We start from the raw sequence: 19,992 nt of genomic DNA, 5'->3' as shown, positions 1-19,992 counted from the left end.
TTCAAATATATAGAGACATAACTAATTATCTAAATGAATAAAAGTCTGTCTGATTTTCTCTTCAAATCTTTAATATTCAACAGATTTTTGGAATTTAGTAACAAATCAGAATTACCAAATACAATGACTCAAATACAGTGTTTATAAAGGACTTTATTTCTTATTTTTTAGATTTAACAATTATATATTTATAAGACATCCAATTTTTGTTTCATTTCTCTACTAAATTTCTCATTTTCTTTCATTTCTTGTCTAAATTTCTCAATTTCTTCTTTCAATTCATTCTGGTAGTCTTCATTTTCTTTCCTACTCTCATTTTCCGCTGGAATGCTCATGATGAGTCCAAATTAAAACAAAGAGGTTATTAAAAAAATCGTTAAAAATTGTCTCAGAGAAGGGGGTATGTGCGTTTGTTTATTTCATTTATGTAAAATTTATCTATTTATTTATATTTACAGTAAAAATATGACTATCGTGCACAGAGAGAAAAAATTTGGTAAATGTAAAGGGTAATTTGTAAGTTTAATATTACTTTACCAAATTACCGTACGAATTCTACCATTTTGTCATATTTTCAAAACAAACGACACGAACAAATTAAATTTACCCCAGCATAATATTACATTTACCAATTGCCGCGTAGCAGTCAAAACATACCTAACGTCGACATATCATCGTATTGTTCACAACCTACAACATGTCTAATCGCGTGAACTTTTGTCCGCAAAAAAATAAAAGCGAAGAGATCAAATCAGAATTGGGATTGGCAAATTTTAATAATTTGTTTATGAATAATACAGAAATCGTCGATAAAAGTGAAATCAAAATCGTCGAATTCAATACGAAGAATTTAATAACACAGTCGATGATATGTCGACGTTAGGTATGATTTGACTGCTACGCGGCAATTGGTAAATGTAATATTATGCTGGGGTAAATTTAATTTGTTCGTGTCGTTTGTTTTGAAAATATGACAAAATGGTAGAATTCGTACGGTAATTTGGTAAAGTAATATTAAACTTACAAATTACCCTTTACATTTACCAAATTTTTTTTCTCTGTGTGGTAAATGATTTGTCTCCAATTGAATTTAACTTAAAAATATATTTTTACTATAGTAGACATTTTGTTCATTACAAGAAGAGATTTTGCAAGTAAACAAAGAAATTAACATGATGTTATACACTGTTGCTGTTTGTTTCGAAATAACAAATAAAATATAAAAAATCAAATTACTTTTTTACAAATTCGTTTACCACTACTACTATATTTAAGAGATTTTTGGTGCTTTTTTATTAACGTTTTTCTTGAAGATTCTATGTTTTGATATCAAATATGTGCATTCGACAACAGATAAAATAGTTTGAATGCTCAAATCATCTGGATGGTGAGAACACACTTACTTGAAGAGCGCACAAACTACTTCTACTTCTAACTTCATTGCCATAGCGCTTCTTTATTGTTTTCAAAGCACCATTCATTTATTAACGTATAATTAAAAATTACCAAGCATCAGATAAATTCATATAGATGAACAAATTATTATTCAAATCGAAAAATTGTCAAGAAACCGAAAAAGTAATATTAATTCTCTTGGTAAAAAAATGTCATTGAAATTATCGTACAGCCATAACGCCATTTTAATTTCTTCAAATAGAATTTTTACATAGTAGTTTGGTTTATTGCTCTTAAATTTCAATTCTTTTGGAAAATAAAAGAAAAAATCAAACTTATTTTCAAAACTGAAAAACGAAATAATCGTCATTAAACCATTCTAGTCTGTTGACTACGAAATTTGATCTAGTACTGCTTCCATTTTGCGACGTTTCGTAAATCTGGTCGTTCATCATTTGGTAATGACAGTTCGAACCTGCACAAGCGTAAAATAAACACACATGTAATAATTGTTGCAACTGGATGCCGTAGGTCTAGTAATCAGTATAGTTGGCGGCGTCTTTAAGCCAAAGTAACAACATAGAAAACATTGAGAACGCTTAAATCGTATCGTAAACGTAAGAATAAAGAAACGAAAAAACTACGTTTTAAGGTAAATACAAGTAATTAGTACGTCGAAATAATCCAGCGTATCGAACGACGTAAACCATGAATTTTCAGTTTATCGCAATAACTTAGCCTGACGTTTCGTTTCATTTCAGAAGCAGAAAAACCATCGATAAAAATGGAAGAAGTGAAAACTTCGATTGAAAAGATGTTCGATTCATTCGAAGCATCAAGTAAAATCAATACAAATGCAAAGCGATTGAGTTATAGTTTTCTTAGTAGTTCTGGTGATGGTAAGTGCCGTGTCATTTGTTTGTTGAATATTTACATTGAAAATGCGTGTTCATTTTTGTTGGTTTTCGTTGTTTGTGCGTGTATAGGAAATCGAAAGTCAACCGATTCACTTTCGTCTCCATCATTGAAGCGTCGCCGAGCAGACGATGACAGTGATATATCCTTTAATTACAGCAACATAAGTTGTAATAGCACATTGAACAGCAGCAATCAGTGGGAAGTTCGGATTCTTAAAGCCGATTTGATTGAAGCCAACACAAAAGTAAGCGAATTTTTGTTGTTATTGTGGTTGTGTGCGCGTAGCAAATCTTTCTGATCACATTGCATTTTTTTAGGTTTTACAATTAAAAAAGGAAATTGAAGATCGTACGCATCTTCATAAGAACCTTGAACAATTATACGATGGAAAATTGAAAAATCTTCAAACTCAACTGGATACGGCCGTAACAAAAAACACCGAATATGAAAAAATGGTGAAATTCATGCGAAAGAAAGGTGCGGCCGATAAAGATGCTTTGGTTAAAATGAAAAATGAAATGGCAAAACAAAAACAACAATATGATGAGATGGTTGATTCGCTACGTAAGGCCAACCGAGATGTGGACAACAGTGCCCGTGAAATAGTACATGACCTGAATAGTCAGATATCGTCACTAACATTGGAAACATCGCAATTGCGAATGCAAATCGATGCAATGCAAGACGAGATCAACACGCTACGAACGCGCAACGAAGAGCTAAATGAAAATGTTAAACAGTCAAACACACTGTCCAGTCAATTGGAAAATGACCGCTATCAATTGGAATCGTCACAACGAAAAGTGAAAGAGCTCGAAGCCGAACTGGCCAGTTACGGTGAATGGAAAAATTTATCGAAAGTCTTTCAAACACGACTGGCCAAAGTAACCGATTTGGAGCGTGAATGCGAACGGTTGACTCGGGACAACAAAAATCTTCATGAAACCATCGGAAATAAACTGTTGCTCGAGGAGCAGGTGCACGATTTAAAGACCCGACTCGAATTACAAACACGAAAAACCGACAACAATGTTGATCTTGAGACCAAACTTAATGCAGTCGAGCAAGAGCTTAAGTTGTGGAAGAAAATGGCTGAAGAATTTAGTTCAGGAAATACATTGGCAACGCCAACGCAGCTACGTGCGTACATTGATCAAATTCAAAAGGAACATTTGGTATTGGCTTCTGATGCTGGCAATGCAAATCTCGAAAAAGCAACGATCGACGATCAAATTTACGAGCTTCGCAAACAAAATGAACTAAACATCAAAACAAATGAAACATTGACCACGAATTTACGCAATTATAAGAACGCTTTACAGCGTTTACAAAAGAAGCTCGCTCTCATCATGAAAGAACGTGATTGCTTTAAAAATTTACTTGAAAATTACGAAAAAGACCTGACCATTTCCGCACAATCATTTGATTCTCATGCTGACATTGAATTGAAGTCACGATTGGATGTTGTCGAAAAATCGCTGGCCGGATACAAAGAAATTTGTGCCACATTGGAAAAAGAACTTGAGGTGGCGCGCAGTGCTAGCATCGAAATGAATGGTGGTCTTCCATCGTCGAGTGAACAAAATGATTATTTTTGCAAAGAATTGGAAAAACTTCGAATGGAAAATGATCGTCTACAGCGTCGCAAAGATGAATTGGAAATGATTTGCGAACAAGCAAAAATGAAAGAAGCGTTCAACATTGGTTGCAATGGCAAGGAGCTCAAGGTACATTTTATCAGATTCTCAGATTTAATTAAATAGGAATAGCTTTTACATTTTATGGTAAAATTCGATTTACAGGTTGTGCACATGACAATGAATCCAGCAGATGAAGCTGCCGATAACTATAAAAATGAAATGGACAAATTGCGAGCTGAGGTAAGATCAATAACGCTCATATTTGTCATAATAAAATCGTTGTTGCTTCACATAAATTTACTCTTTAGATTGAACGGCTCAAGCGTAAGATCCGCAAAATGGAAGACGAACATCAGGACTTGACAACTCGATTAAATGAAACCACATCCGGCAGTACAACCGTAAATATTCAAGAGGTAATAGTAATCAGTATGGATTGAAATGAAATCAATCAGCGAATATCTATCAAATCCAAATTGTAAATATATCATTCTTTTTATCTAGATCAACATGCTGCGAAATAAAATTCAATCGCTTGAAAGCAAACAGCAGCATTATAAGGAAATTTATCGGGCGGCTTCCATGGAATTCCGTGAAGTGATTTACTTGCTATTTGGTTATCGTGTCGATCGGATTGGTAACAGTAACTATCGTATATCAAGTGTGTACGCTGAAAATGAAGACGAATATTTGAATTTCCGATTGAATGATGGTGGCGAACTCGATATGCTAGAAACCGATTATTCGCTGACACTTTCCGATATGGTGGGCAACTACTTAGCAGCTCATCATTCAATGCCCGCTTTTCTCAGTTCATTGACCCTAGAACTGTTTAATCGATCAACGATGGCAGTAAACTAAATGATTCCAAACGTTTATCCATTGATTCATCAAAATCATCCACATTTTAAAAACAAAACAAAAAAAAGTACACCGAAATACAATTTTCCATTTATAAAGTAAACAACCACAAAAAATGTCATAAGATCAAGCAATATTTGAAAACGCGTCGATAAATAATACGACACATTTGTAATGCCGAATGGCACAACGAAATACACCGCAAAAACCAATCCTATCACTTTGATAGATAGAAAACATTGACTTCACATTTATCGAAACAATTGATAAATCTTCATCGACTGAATGGACTTTGAAAGATTCTATTTTTTGAACTATTTAGACTTTCAGTAATTTCGTCCAAAGATTCATTCGAGAAGGAGGAGGTGGAATTGATCATCAAAAAACTATCGAATACTATTGAAAAACATTTGATGATGTTCTAATGCTAGGTTAAACAAGAAACAAAAACAAAATAAACAAATACAAAAATTAATCAAAATTGTGTTATCATTGGTGTTATTGTGTGTTTTTTTTTTATTGTTTTTCAGATTGAGTAAGATTATTGTCATAGACATTTTATTTCATTCACAAAGCCAACAATAAATGTAAAATAACCAATTTCAATACATTTCGAATGTCATGACATAAGCACTACTACGTAAATATAAACATGTCATACACATATGTAAATGTCATAGAACACATGAGTGTCATCGGTGTATCAACACCGAACGACGCACAAATCTGTTTATTATGAGAGTTGTTTTTACACTCTTATCAGTCTACTGTGTAGGCATGTAACAAAAATATTATCATTTTAAAGGCAATTTTGATTAACTGCCAGCTTTGCTTGCTTTGTTTCGTGAATAAAAGTGTGTACAAATGACAGAATCGTAAGTTTGGAGTTATTCAGAGTTAAATCTAGTCGTTTAGTTCGAATTGACCTTTGGTGAGACAACATTATTTTAATCGTTCGACTGAAAATGGAACATAAGGAAAGGGTTTTATTGGAGGGTCCACCACAACGTTTGGAAAATCAATATTCGAGACTATTCACGAAAAATGCAAAACAATTTTTATATGAAATTGTAACTGAATTTGACTCCAAAGTTGATGCATTATTATTAGAACGTGAGAAACGTCGTATTGATATCGCAAAGGGAATTTGGAAGCCGGAATTCAAAAAGGCCGAAAAGAGTGATTGGAAAATTTCGGAAATTCCAGAGAGAATCAAAAATAGAAAACTCGATTTGGGCGACATTAGCCCAGCAAATACAATTGGTTTCACCGATGCATTGTACGCGGATGTACAAGGAATTCAGGTATTTATTACATTTTTAAATGAATTTTAGCTATTGTGGGTTTATTTAAAAAAAAAAAAAAAAAGAAATGAAAATTACAATTCTTTAGGTCGATTTTGATGACGGTCATTGTCCAACCTGGCGCAACACAGTATTGGGTCTTTACAATGTCACGAGTGCTGTGCACTCGATGTTACCGAATGGGCCAGCTAATATTGAAAAGGCGCCAATTTTATGGCTACGTCCACGAGCCTTCAATATGATTGAACATCATTGCATGGTGAATGGAAAAGAAGTGTCGGGACCATTATTTGACTTTGCATTGTTAATGTATCACAATGCCCAACGTATGCACAGCTTGAAAATTGGACCATACTTCTATTTGTCCAAGGTAAGTTTTTTCCGTATATTTTAAAGAGCATGGTTTCTTCGAGTGTATTTAAAAAAAAAATATTGTTCAATTCACCATAGATCGAAGATCCATCTGAAAGTGCGTTATGGAATGAAATTTTCAAATGGGCCCAAATCCGTTTATCGATTCCTCTACAGACAATAAAAAGTATCATTTTGATAGAAAACATTCTCGCTGCATATACAATGGAACAAATATTGTATTCCATACGTGATCACATAATCGGGCTGAATTGTGGCATCTGGGATTATTCGGCTAGTATTATATCTAAATTTGGAAATAATCGTGAATTTTTAATACCCGATCGAAACAAGTATGTGAATGTGTCGAAACGCTTTTTATCGGCGTATATGCGTCTTGTGATAAATACGTGTCACAAACGAAATGCTCTTGCAACTGGAGGCATGGCGGCCTTAGTCCTACCCGCTGGGAAAGAGAATACAGTGAATAAGCGAATCACTGAAATAATCGATAAGGTCTATAATGGGAAAAAGGCAGAGATTGAAATGGGAGTTGATGGTTTTATGGTGCATGATATTCGACTTGTACCACACATGAATAAATTGTGGCTGGACAAATGTGGACCAGCAGACAATCAATTAAAAATTGTGCCAAATGTAGACGATATAAGTGAGAGAACTTTACTCGAAATACCACAGGGTGGTGTTACAATTGATGGTTTGCGGTAAGTAATTTTGATTCTTCTCAATCAAATGAACAAATTAATCGTACCGAGTGAAGAATTATAAACGAGTTATAAACTGCATAATGTGTACACTAGACACACATTCCGGTACTAATAGTCAAATAGTGCAAGGCTATCGCAAGGCCACAATATAAAAAATCAAGCCCAGTAAATAACAAAAAACGTTACAAAATATTATTTTTTTAAATCTTAATTCGTCTGTGATGTCATATACTCGTCAACGAAATGAACAATACAATTTCCGAGCTTCTTAGGCTATTGACCAATCATCTGGTTCCTGGACATTGCAAACGTTTTTTTCACTCCAATCGGTGAATTTGGTGCTATTTCTGCTGCTCCAATATGAATGACGTATGCTTGTTCGCATCGATTCAATGTATTTATCAAGCTTGAGTCGTACGTATTTTGATTTTGAGCGTACAGGCAACACTTTATCCATCATTGCTATATGATGTTGAATATATTCCAGACAGACACTTTGCCCTTTTCCCCTCTCCATTTCGATACACAACTCTCAACTGTAGTAACTGCAATCACAACAAGCCGACCGCATCACCCTTGTGAAAAAAAATAACTGACTGATTATAAATTAAGTCAATTTCAATCACTTTTATTCGGTTAAAACTACCAATAGTTGATTGAAATCGAATATAGTCGGTTATGTTTCAGAGTTAACTGAAAGTGATTATAGTCAACATAGTTGACAAAAGTCAATTTCATATACTTATAGTTAACACAAGGGCATACATTGAAAAATCTTCATACACAAAGTGATTTTACTTCACGAATATGTCTTTGATACCGTTTATAAAATGACTAAAAGGAAATCAACTGCTTGAACAATGCGAATGCACAAAAACAAATTCTTGGAAAAATATCATAGCATCCGATACGTTGTGTGCGGTATTTTGTTTATATTGAAATTTGACCGTTGTTCGGTTTGTGTGTCATAAATACAAATGGTCATACAACACAAAACGTAGAATATTCACACATTTTTAAAACAATAAACACTAACCTAATAAAAAGTTTTGTTCGCATCTATGTATGTCTGTGCTGACTCAGATACATTCTCTCTTTCTCGTTGCATGCTGTTAATGTGTTCAACAATTTTTAATCTACCATTAAATATATAATTTATTGACTTTTTAACAATAAACTAAATTTATGCAACCACTTGGTATAAACTATTCTTCAGGCACAATATTTCGGTTGCCTTACTATTTATTTATCATTGGTTATCGGGATTGGGGGTGTTTTATTACAAGGGAGCAGTTGAAGATAGCGCAACAGCCGAAATAAGTAGATCTCAACTTTGGCAATGGATTCGATTCAACGTAAGCATATCAAATAATTTTCTTCAAGTTTTTTTTACTGTATTAACAATTTATTTTTTGACAGGCTCCAATCGAAGACAGTGAGGACGATCGCTATAATTTTGTTACACGGCGATTAATTTACAAACACATTGATGATATTATCGCAAATCTACGTAAGACTCTGAGTTGCACTACATCCGATATGAAACGTCTTATTTCGTCTAAATATATTCTACTTGAGATAATTTCGTCAAAAAATTACATTGAATATATAACAACGTTTTTGAATGACAACCATAAATTTCGTGCTTTACACAATAAAAGCGACGGATTGGAGAGCAAATTGTAATGGTATTTATATCTTAATCCGTATAATTGTTGGGAAATAAAAAGATTGGACACAAATGCCTTTGTTTATTTAATAAAAACATCTTTAATACAAATAGTATACATTTTACTGCAATGAAATGAATTTGTTCCAGGTTGATTTCTGTAGAAAATATTCATGATTTTTAACACAAATCAGTGTATTGCGAATTATCGAATTATATTCTTTGGCTAAATATTTTTGCTGAGTTTTCAAATGATACAAAAACTCAAAGATTCTGGGCATGTGGCAAGTCCAATTTGACCGTTTGCTCAACAGGTACAGAGCTTCTGGAAATTTATTGAGCCATTGTTTTCGATTGTTTATGCTTAATGGTGCACTGACAAAGATGTCACATCCAGCGGCAATTACTATGACGAACATAAATAGGTCCAAAGAAAACGGAATGCGTACGCTATTGTCTTGACTCAAATCAGATTGGACCTTTCCCAAAAAGTACATGATCCAATCGCTTAAAGTACTTTCACTATAACGTTGTGCTGATAAATTTGATATTTCTACCAATAAATCGTCCTTTCTCTTCCGATCACTGAAAAGAATCATAAAATTAAAGAGATTCTCCAATATCGTTATTGAGAGTGTGTTGAACAATGTAACTTACACGGTTGAATCGTTCGAATCAGATACATTATCGATTAAAAGATTAATCCACATCCATGTATTCGTTGTGGTGGTGAATGGTTTCTGTGAAAATGTCGCCTTTGTTCGAACAACCAACGATTTCTTGAAATTCTCGTCGTTCCATTCCACTGGAGTGCTCAGTTTATCCAAATTTTCACTGGGCAATTTTAAAATATAATTTGAATATTTGTCATAGATCTAGAAAAACAAAATGTGAAAAGTTAATAAAACGCACTCAATGTCTGACTGCAAGAATGTCACACCTTTGAATCACTTGGCAGTATATGGTAAAATTTGCAAATTTCATCGGTTATGATGTCAATGTTTTCCGGAATCAAACATTTCTTATCAAAAGTCTGTGTAATTGCTTTGAGCCCAATTTCAAAATGGCCATTCTCCTCAAAATGACTCGATGCTGAGATGCCATGTAAAAATGTCAATGTGTCACGGATGAATGTGGCCAAGATCCGAGGCGAAACACCGTCACAAATCTTACTCACCAGATCCAAACACATTTGAATTTCGTCCAGTTCTTTGACACTTGCGTCAAACGATTGCAAATAGTTTTCGATGAGTGTTTTTGCTGAGCCAGAGTGTGCGATTTGATTTCCAGCAATTGTAAGAGCATACTTCTTCATTTTGAATTGGTCATCAGAGTTGGCATTTTCAAATGATTTTCCTTGGTTGATATATTCAATAAGGAAGAACCAATTCAACGGAGGAATTGGTCGAGAATATTTTCTTGCAACACATTCAAGGCACTTTATTACAATCGTCGGTTCGTTTTTGTTCTCTGATTGTTGCCATATGAATTTAATCATCGCTCGAAGTGGACTGCGAGCGTGCAAGTGCTGCAATTCTTTTGGTTCGGGTCGTCCTTCTGCCAACATGTATACTCCGCTGCGATACTGTGACATTTCGATTTCAATCAAATGCACCACCAACTCTATGGCCTCATTTAATGCATTTTGATTTATATTTTTCAAGAGCTCAATCCAACATTCGCCAGGTATGAATGGTACAACATCAGCTGCTGTCAATGGCACATTATCTGGATCATTGTGTGATGCCGCAATTTGAATTTGATATTCTTTCGGTAATATGATGCTATCGTAGAGTATGGTTGGTATATGTTGCAGAGTTAGTTCGGAAAATTCAAAGTTATGCAATGCCCGGCATGCAGCTACACTGATTTCAACATCATTGGTGTCTGTGATAAATTTCCACAATCGTTTCAATGCCGTACAGAATAATTCCTCATATTCATTTGAGGCACTTTTCAATAATGGCACTTGTCCAAAGAAGTCACACAAGCTGTTGGGATGACAAAATTATTGCATCAAATTTTAATTATTACCATCAATACATTAATAATACCTTTTTGTTGTTCTTATTTTTAATTCTGATTCAAATACACTTTGTAAAACCTTCCACGTTGAAACGATATTTACAGTGTGACTTTTGCAAAGCCACACAACAGCATCTAATGCCAGCGAGCTGGCCAAGTCATTATCAAGCGAGGAGTTGAGAATTTTTGATAATGGTGCTACCAAATCGGTACCATGTTGGGATGCTCTAGAGAGACGGATCAAATACAAGCAATTAATAAGGATCTTGAAACTGAAACGTGATCTAGCAAGAAATGTCAAAACCTACTTTTGTGAACAAATCTCTTTGATTGCATTTGCTTTGACCACATTCATTTCCCATTTATCAGGTGCCGAGAGTTTATCATCGTCTGAAATCAGTACTTTATGCAAAAATTGATAGGTTCTGCTTTCTTCCAGCCACAATTTCGTGTGCAAATCAACTGAAAGTATTCGAAGTACAGCCGATGATGATGAAGCTAACGAACGATATGTATTAAGTATCAATGGGATATTTTCTTTGATGGCCGTAAATGATGTAAGACCGCGAAGTAATTCCATTTGTCGGTGACCGTTTGTTTCTTTTGCCAGCAGGTATAACATGAAATAAATCGTATCGCATGAAATTTTTGTATTTGCTTTGACATTGGTCAGTAATTGATTCAATATTTCGGACCATATCTCCGACGAGACCGTCTGATCCATACTTAGAAGTATTGAACGAAGCAAGTAATGCATTTCATTGGCCAATTCTTTATTTTTACTCAACACATTAATGATATGCTTCAATGTTTCAGTTTGAGAATTGGCCAATTCAATGCCTGCCAGTTGAACCAAATTGAAGTTCATGATAATCGATGGGTGAAAGTATAGCATAGATATGTTATTCTTGCTCGGAACCTTACATATTTTCGATTCAGTTGCATTTTTTCGCAACTGTATTATCATTCGTTCAATGTCGGCTACCACCTGAGCTTGAAGATTTTTTCCATTGATCGCCAAACGTACAATAAGGCTATCCAATAACATATTACGAACTATAACATTATCCCCAATCTGCCGATCAATCAAAACCTAAAGAAAACAAAGCAATTTATAATTTTCCTTCGAATTTGAGTAGTTACTTTCATTACCTTAATAATTTCAAGTGCGTTGCCCAAATAGAATGGTGAAATGCTATGAATAATTTGAGCCATGCAAATCAGCATGTAATCAATTACATTCTCGTCAAGCGTTTCATTTATTTTTCGAATGGATTTCAAAATCGTAGCAATGGCATTCCTTGGATCGTATCCAAATTCATTCATCGAAAGTATCAATGCGATTAAATAGATTTGATAGTCGAAAGCTGCTTGGCCGTCATCCATATCCAAATGGAATTCGATAACGTCAATGAGTTGTGTGGAGAGACTAAGACATCTCTCTGGTGTGATCTGTTTTGAAATTGATTTTTGAATTAGACGGAGGTCAAAACATCATTAGTAAACATGACTTACTCGAAACCACGCAAAAATCTCTTGAAGTAAATTTTGAGCGGTAGTTGCATGAATTTTTTGTTGCTTCAACACAACTGACCAAATCGATTCAATGTTGAGACTTTGCAGTGGATTACACAAAACGTGAAGAAAAACTGGACGCAAAAATGCAATGCTATTGGAGCGTATACTGCAAAAAATATGAACATAAATGAAAAAATCGTATTGAAAAAGAGAAATCACCGCTATATCGGTTGAACTTACTTTTCATCGGAATGAGTACAAATGCCATTCAGCTTACTGGCCAAATCCAGTACATCGATATTCTTTTTCTGAATCAACAATGTTATAATCGGGTGCTGTGCGGACTTCATTCCAAAAGGACACACGTACGATTCAGTGGATTTTAAATGCCTAGTCGCAATTTGTAAATCTAATAGAAGAACGTTGATAATACCCTCACCGATCACTGATATCTTCATTGGCGTACTAAATAGACGGTAAAATATGAGCGCTGATTTTTCTGTTAACTTATTTAAACATTTCGAAACTTACTTGGCATTTGATAGCATTGTTATGAACATTGTAAGTACATTTGCCGGCTCCAGAACACCGTTTTCAACAAGACCATACAACTGCTGGCTGGCCAATAAACTCAATTGTGTATTGTTCGATATGCATTGCTCTTTTAGAAAATTCAACTCTTCGATGGTGGACTCCTTCTTTGTTGGATCTTTCTTTTGTTGCTCAATTGCTTTTGCAATTTTTTGCAGTGCCTTCGATAATTGTAACACATTATTGTGATTAGTTGAATGTTTTAAATCTTCCATATTTTTAATTTATCACTTGTTGTTTGGTACAGTAAAAAATGTTCATTCAACAAATGCAATTTCAATAATTCGATACTTTGTTTTCATCAAAACTTTATTATTTCTCTTGAATTTTGGCACCAATTAATGTTTTGTTTATGTTATGGTTATGTGTTGGAACTACGTTGCCCGCTTTTTTAACCTAAATGTCATATGTAGTTTTTGTATGAGCTCGTATATTACATGTCGTACGTTTGAATCTATTCTACTACCTCATTTCCAGTCATCGTTATAAATATTTACCACAGGCAAAAATATATATTGAAATAAATGACCGAGGATTATTATTATATTATATTTATCCACTTTTATAGAAAATTTCAATTCGGGTTTTTATTCTAATCTAATCATTTTATTAGGCAAATGGACTCGCTTCTATTTTCAAATCACGTTTTCAAAACTTATTAATATGATTATGAATACGGTGAAGGGATTTTTTTTCACTAATTTTAACTGAGATTGATTTTTTGTACAAAATTAATAATAATCGGGCTGCATGTAAATGAATGCACAAATGTATCGCAGATTCAATTTTTCGAATAAAATAAAAAATTATTATAATAATATAGATTTCACGAACACGTAATATGTTTTTAATCGTTTTAAATCGTGTTCAGTCCCATAAAGGAATTTTCCAAAATGTTTCTATTTCCGCAATGTGATTTCAAAAAGCTGTTTACTTTCGAAGAGGAAGACATTGTTACAATTTTTTAATAATTCTTTCTCAAGAGGAGAAGATTCATGGTTTCAAGCATATAATCAATACCTTACTACACTTGCGCCACAAATAAATCGATCGACTATAATTCTAACGATTATCAAGATTATCGTCATTATATGGAGGCAATCGGATCAGTAAATGCACAAAACATGGACTTAATGGATGAATTTGAAAATGCGACATTATTCCGAGACTACAGTGGAGAGGATCTGTTACAAATCGCTTATAATGTATGAATGTTTCTTTTTTTTAATTCATTTTCCACTTACTCGATGAAATTACGATTTGTAGATTTTCTATTTTCCGATTTTATTCTTAATTTCCACAGCTGAAAGTAAACCGCTCAACGCAAACAATTTGGCTTCATGACATTCATCCCATTGCAACAGAAGCTGGAATATGTTACTCAACTACAGCGATGTACATATACACGTATTTCAAAGCAACAACACAAAGCACCTGGTAATTATAAATGTTTATTGGCTCATCACAGCGGACGGCAGTTCGCACGAGTGACGAAACCATATTAGTGTGTTGAAAAGTCGAACTCGCTATATATACACTTAATATACGAAATCCAGACCCAGAAGGCCTTTCGCCCCAATTGATGTATGGTCGGAAAGACCTTGGACCATAGATCAAGAAAAAATGTCAAAGTTCGAAAATCGGTCCACCTGTCTTCAAAAATGGTCCTTTCAAGAAAAGGGTCATAATTCAGTTCTACGGCCATAGATGGCACTAAATGAAGTCGTTGACTCCTGAAACATCGATATTCGGATTCTAGAGCTCGAAACCTTTCTAACGACCCCCTAATCGTCGAAATCGATCAATCCGTTCGAAAAATTTGTTATTTTAAAAATTTCATAAGAATTCCTATGAAAAATCAAAATGTCTGTCTGTCTGTGGCCAATTTTGCGTAGTTGTTTCTGATCTTTTTGAAACTTTCTGTGATTAAAGTACGATTTGGCCGCCATGTTGGCCGTGGCCGTCCTCCAAAAGTCACTTTCTGACTTTTGTCCCTACAGACACCGAGGCACATTCACTTGACGCACCCCGGACATATGCACCTCGTTGGAAAGGTCTTGAAGTGAACTATCGAATGATGCCATTTGTGGTCCAAAAATTTCAAGTTGGAGTGGCCAAATTGGCCAAAAACCAAAAAGTTACCGTTTGGCCGGACACATAATGGTCATTAGCTCGAAAACTAGCCTTTCTTGGTCACTTGAAAATTTCACCGATTTTTGAGCTCAAGTCTAAGCTATAAAATGCCGCATAGCTCATATCCCCAAAATTTCTTGTCTTGAGTTTAAAAATTTAGAGTATTTTATGGGCCAAAATGTGTTCCAATGACTCTGTTAATAAGTTCTGTGACTAGCCAAACAAAAATGAACAAAATATCGACTGTTTTTAATGGCTATTCCACCAAAAATTCGGCCAAATGTACCAAAATTCGATGCTATTTTCGTTGGGAATTTTGTTAATTTAAATACGAATAAAATGTCTTACATCCGTAAGATGAACTTTTCCGCACTGTGATCCACGACATGAAAGAAAACTAAATCTGACATTAGTTTTAGATAAAAATAATTTTCGAAGCACTTTTCTTACAAAAACTACTAAAGATGGGAATTTTTCTATCGGAGCCATGCCTATATGATATCGTAATCATGTGAAAATTTGCAGAGGTTATTTTTTTCACAAAAAGTTAACATTCTGAAAGTTTGAAGAAATTTCAATGCATATTAAGGGTACTTCCCATACAAAATTTCGTTTTAGAGCGAAAAATCCAAAATATTGTTCGGGAGGTGCCCCTAATATTCGTTGAAATGTCTTCAAACTCTCGGAATAGTATTTATGTGTGATAAAAATAACCTGTGCAAAGTTTCAGCTCATTACGATATCATACAGGCATGGCTTCCATACAAAAATCCAAATTTTTTGAATTTTTTGTATGAAAAGTGTTTCGAAAGTTGATTGTATCGCAAAACTAACGTCATATTCGGTTTTTTCGTACCCCAAAACCCCCCAATACACATTTTTGAGTGTTTAAGAATACATTAAATATCACTTTTGGAAGAAAAATTGAATTTTTCCCATGGATGGACATGGGCATCACACCAGACATGACACTTTACCCTGTCAACCAAAGTCGCTCAAAACCTAATGGTTTCTATTCCTCGGCACCCCCAATCATCCTGTGAAGTCAGATTTTGAATTACTTTTCTTGTTTGAAAGTTATCGTGTTAACAAATTTTTGCGTACAGGGTACAGGGTACAGGGTACAGGGTACAGGGTACGCACATACATTCGGACATCGAAAAAACGCTAGATTCGTGTTCCCTGGCCCCAAAAACACCCAGAAAACACATTTTTTATGGGTGTTAATTTTTCGACCGATTCCAATACTTTACCTTACACACTAGGTGTGTGCGGAAAAGTAAAATTATTAACCCTTAAACGGGCAGGTCAAAATCCTAACGTTATCGGGCAAGTGGGTCCTCTGATGCCCATTTTATGTATCTTTTTTCAAGAAAATGCGCTACCGGGCCTCAGAAGCCCGACCTGCCCGGTTAAGGGTTAAAATGAAATAATGGAACAGCTGATTATTCTGAGAGTTGAATCAAAAATCAATTATCATCTTTTGGGATATCAATGATCTGAAAACATGTCTATATTCACATATTCCCAAAGACGGGTTATAGTGCCACTTTTTTGGGGAAAAAAATAATCAAACACGTTAGATGGCGTTAGTTTAAATGTAAATTTCTATGTACATACGGTGGCGCCGCCCTACACCAAACATTACTGAACTATAGAGTAAGGCACTATTGCATATTCCGCATAAGTTAAAGTGGTTTTTGAAACAAATAAAAAATGATTTCGCTGAAAAGCGAAAAATGAATGCATCAATTTGATAATAATAGTCTGTCCACCAAATTATTATTGGGTGTAGGCATTAATTCCTGCGGTCGAAATTTAGATGTCGCTACTTAAAACTGTGTGAAGTTTGACAGGTGAATCCAATTGGATTTTGAACACGTGACATTTGCCAATCTAATTCAGAGCAGAAAGGGTTATTTTGCATACAGTGTCATTGTTTTTAAATCGATTCAAAATGGATCGCGATAAAATGTTTTTTCGAAGTGCCCTTCTTTTCTTATTTGATTCCAAGAAAAATGCCGCTGAAGCACATCAAACGCTTTGGGTTATTTATCGTAAAGAAGCTCCATCAGAACGAAGCTGCCAAGATTGATTTAAACGATTCAAAAGTGGTGATTTTGACTTGAAAGACAAAGAACGGCCAGGTCAGCCCAAAAAGTTCGAAGATGAGGAATTGCAGGCATTATTGGACGAAAACTCAGCCCGAACGCAAAAAGAACTTGCAATGGAGTTAAATGTCGACCAAAAAACCATTTCTAGATGTTTGCATGCAATGGGAAAGATCCGAAAGTTAGACAAATGGGTACCACATCAACTGAATGAAAATCAACTCGCAGCACGAATCACAGCATGCAGAAATCATCTGAAAGAACACAAAAAACATAGTTTTTTGAGTCGAATTGTCACTGGTGATGAAAAGTGGGTGTATTACGACAACTCCAAACGTAAAGCAGCGTATGTTGATCCAGGCCAACCAGGACCTTCGCAGTCAAAACGGGATATTCATTGCCAGAAGGTTATGTTGTGCATATGGTGGGATCAGAAGGGTGTCGTATACTATGAGCTGTTAAATCCAAATGAAACGGTTACAGAGGATCGATACCGAATGCAATTAATCAAAATGGAGCATGCATTGAAGAAAAAACGGCCACGGATAGCGTCTAAACAAGACAAAGTTGTGTTTCACGATGACAATGCTAGGCCACATCATGCAGCCATCGTTAAAAAAAAGGTACAAGACTTCGGTTGGGAGCGGCTTGATCAACCCGCGTACTCTCCAGGCCTTGCTCCTTCTGATTATCACCTATTCCGCTCGATGCAAATGGGCCTGGCCGAGATATCGTTTCGAAATCCTGAAGGAGTGCGAAATTGGATCGATGAATGGATAGCCTCAAAAGATGAGGAATTCTTTCGACGCGGAATCGACAAGCTACCAAGAAGATGGACGGAAGTCATAGCTAACGATGGGCAATACATTGGTTGATGTACTCATTCATTTTGTTTTGAAATAAATGTTTCTTTTCACCAAAAAAACCGCAGGAATTAATGCCTACACCCAATACATATAAAAAATGTCGCATCGACTATTCAAATTGAAGAATGGCTATTTTTGAACTTGAATAATTAGATGACGAGTCAAGTTCCATTCGATAAATTAAAAAAAAATGTTGTCAATAAATTATGTATCTCAATATTTGGAACAAGTCAAAATATAAAAGATGTTGCAGAACACCAAATTGTATCAGTTTTCTGTTTGATTTCGATTATTACAGCCGTTGAATCCAGTTGAAAAAAATAAACCTTAAAAATGTTCAAATTGGTATGTGAATTATTTTAGTAACTGCTAATCGTTTCTATTCTTCTATTGTTAATTTGGTTTATTTTCTTATTCAGATTGTTGCAGCATTGTTCACCATCTTTGCTTTGGCTTCTGCCAAACCAGGCCACTTGTTGTCGTCACCAGCCATCGGTAAACTTTCATTTCATATAGAATTTCTTATGTTTGATTGAATTTGGCTAAATTCTTCATTATTCCTCATAGTCTCAGCCCCAGTTGTCCGAACCTATGCCGCTGTACCATCTCTCTCATATTCAGCACCAATTGCATATTCTCCAATTTTGTATTCATTCCCTTCGTATGCTTACAGCGCTTATAGCGCATATAGCATGATTGCCTACAAAATTCTTTAAACGATTCACCGATCAAATTCCGGATACAGTACGATGATTTTTTTTTTTATTTCAAGAAAATAGAACCACTTTTCAGATGTCAAATCATAGATTTCTTTAAAAACAAAAAATTTACCGCATTTATAAAAATGTGTCCATTTTATTTGTCTCTTCCAATGGAAAGATGCATGAAAAACATTCGTTTACGACAGATCAGCCGACATTTTGTACAAAAAGACTGAGTGAGTAAAACTTTCACTGGGAAAGCAATGCACAAATGCACCGATTCTTTTATTTTATTTTTATTTATTTATTCACCGTCTGATCACAGACTGAATTTATCTCAAAATTTGTACAATATCGTTTACAATGAAACACTACCCGATCGATACCCAGCTACCAGCCTTTTCGACTTCGGAGTAGCAGATATCGATTGTGTTCACTGTTAATTACTACATAAAAGTTACATTTTTCACCTATCAATAAAAATCACATTTTCCAATTTGACAATATTATTTCTAAAAATTTGTCTCGATGCCGATGCCAAAAATTGTTCTCTTACTAAGTTAAAATTTCTACAAGCCACGTAAAATGGTTGATTATGTGCATTGTGCATAGTCTGATGGAAATGCTCTGACTCTAATCAGTTCTGTATTTCTTAAATTTCTTTGGTTTTCGTTATATTGCAGTCTTGTATATACAATTTTATTTCTAAGTGAACTAGACACTATTTTACCCAAAAGGAGGTCATAAATTAAAAATATAGAGGCATTTATACGCCAAAGTGGTTGAATATTTAAAACAACACATCTTAATTGATACGGTGGTAGCACAAAATTCTCGTCTCTTTGGTAAATAAATCTCAATGTCCACATCACAAAATCTTTCTGAATTGATTCTATTCTATTGGAATGAATATGGTGATATGGTTGCCATACAATGCTCGCATACTCTAATTTTGATCTGACTAATGCACAATATAATATTTTAGCAGATTCAATTGTAAACTTATTCTTTTATGTGCGTTTTATGAAACCCATTGCCTCATGTGCACTGGCTGTAATCGTGTCGATGTGATTGACAAATGTAAGCTTCGTGTCAAATACAACTCCAAGATCCCTGTGTAAGTTGATCCGTTCAAATGTATGTTGGCCGATGTTGATCGCATAATCATAGTTGACTATGTT

The 19,992-nt window shown here is 34.7% G+C and overlaps 3 protein-coding genes across 3 annotated transcripts; 2 read left to right on the top strand and 1 right to left on the bottom strand.

Moving 5' to 3' along the window:
• The first annotated feature begins 1,887 nt into the window (after positions 1 to 1,887).
• Positions 1,888 to 5,283, top strand: LOC116348877 (mitotic spindle assembly checkpoint protein MAD1). The gene is made up of 7 exons (XM_031780064.1): positions 1,888 to 2,047; positions 2,157 to 2,294; positions 2,382 to 2,557; positions 2,631 to 4,040; positions 4,116 to 4,193; positions 4,262 to 4,369; positions 4,458 to 5,283. The coding sequence occupies exons 2-7, from the start codon at positions 2,180 to 2,182 to the stop codon at positions 4,812 to 4,814; spliced, it is 2,244 nt and encodes a 747-aa protein (XP_031635924.1). The 5' UTR covers positions 1,888 to 2,047; positions 2,157 to 2,179; the 3' UTR covers positions 4,815 to 5,283.
• Positions 5,284 to 5,564: 281 nt separating this feature from the next.
• LOC116348806 (malate synthase-like) lies at positions 5,565 to 8,939 on the top strand. The gene is made up of 5 exons (XM_031779940.1): positions 5,565 to 6,118; positions 6,207 to 6,488; positions 6,569 to 7,194; positions 8,414 to 8,552; positions 8,617 to 8,939. Exons 1-5 carry the CDS (start codon positions 5,780 to 5,782, stop codon positions 8,881 to 8,883), a joined length of 1,653 nt encoding a protein of 550 aa, XP_031635800.1. The 5' UTR covers positions 5,565 to 5,779; the 3' UTR covers positions 8,884 to 8,939.
• LOC116348805 (focadhesin) lies at positions 8,920 to 13,350 on the bottom strand. The gene is made up of 9 exons (XM_031779939.1): positions 12,941 to 13,350; positions 12,650 to 12,874; positions 12,407 to 12,575; positions 12,044 to 12,343; positions 11,200 to 11,984; positions 10,921 to 11,118; positions 9,807 to 10,857; positions 9,524 to 9,741; positions 8,920 to 9,451 (listed from the first exon to the last, which is right to left on the bottom strand). Exons 1-9 carry the CDS (start codon positions 13,213 to 13,215, stop codon positions 8,989 to 8,991), a joined length of 3,684 nt encoding a protein of 1,227 aa, XP_031635799.1. The 5' UTR covers positions 13,216 to 13,350; the 3' UTR covers positions 8,920 to 8,988.
• Between the last annotated feature and the right edge of the window lie 6,642 nt (positions 13,351 to 19,992).

Source organism: Contarinia nasturtii, unplaced genomic scaffold, assembly GCF_009176525.2.
Source record: "Contarinia nasturtii isolate CC-2019 unplaced genomic scaffold, AAFC_CNas_1.1 Cnas_scaffold_2678, whole genome shotgun sequence".
NCBI classification, from domain to species: Eukaryota; Metazoa; Arthropoda; class Insecta; order Diptera; family Cecidomyiidae; genus Contarinia; species Contarinia nasturtii.
Note: the sequence above shows the minus strand (reverse complement) of the source record. Positions and strands in the feature narration are given on the sequence as shown.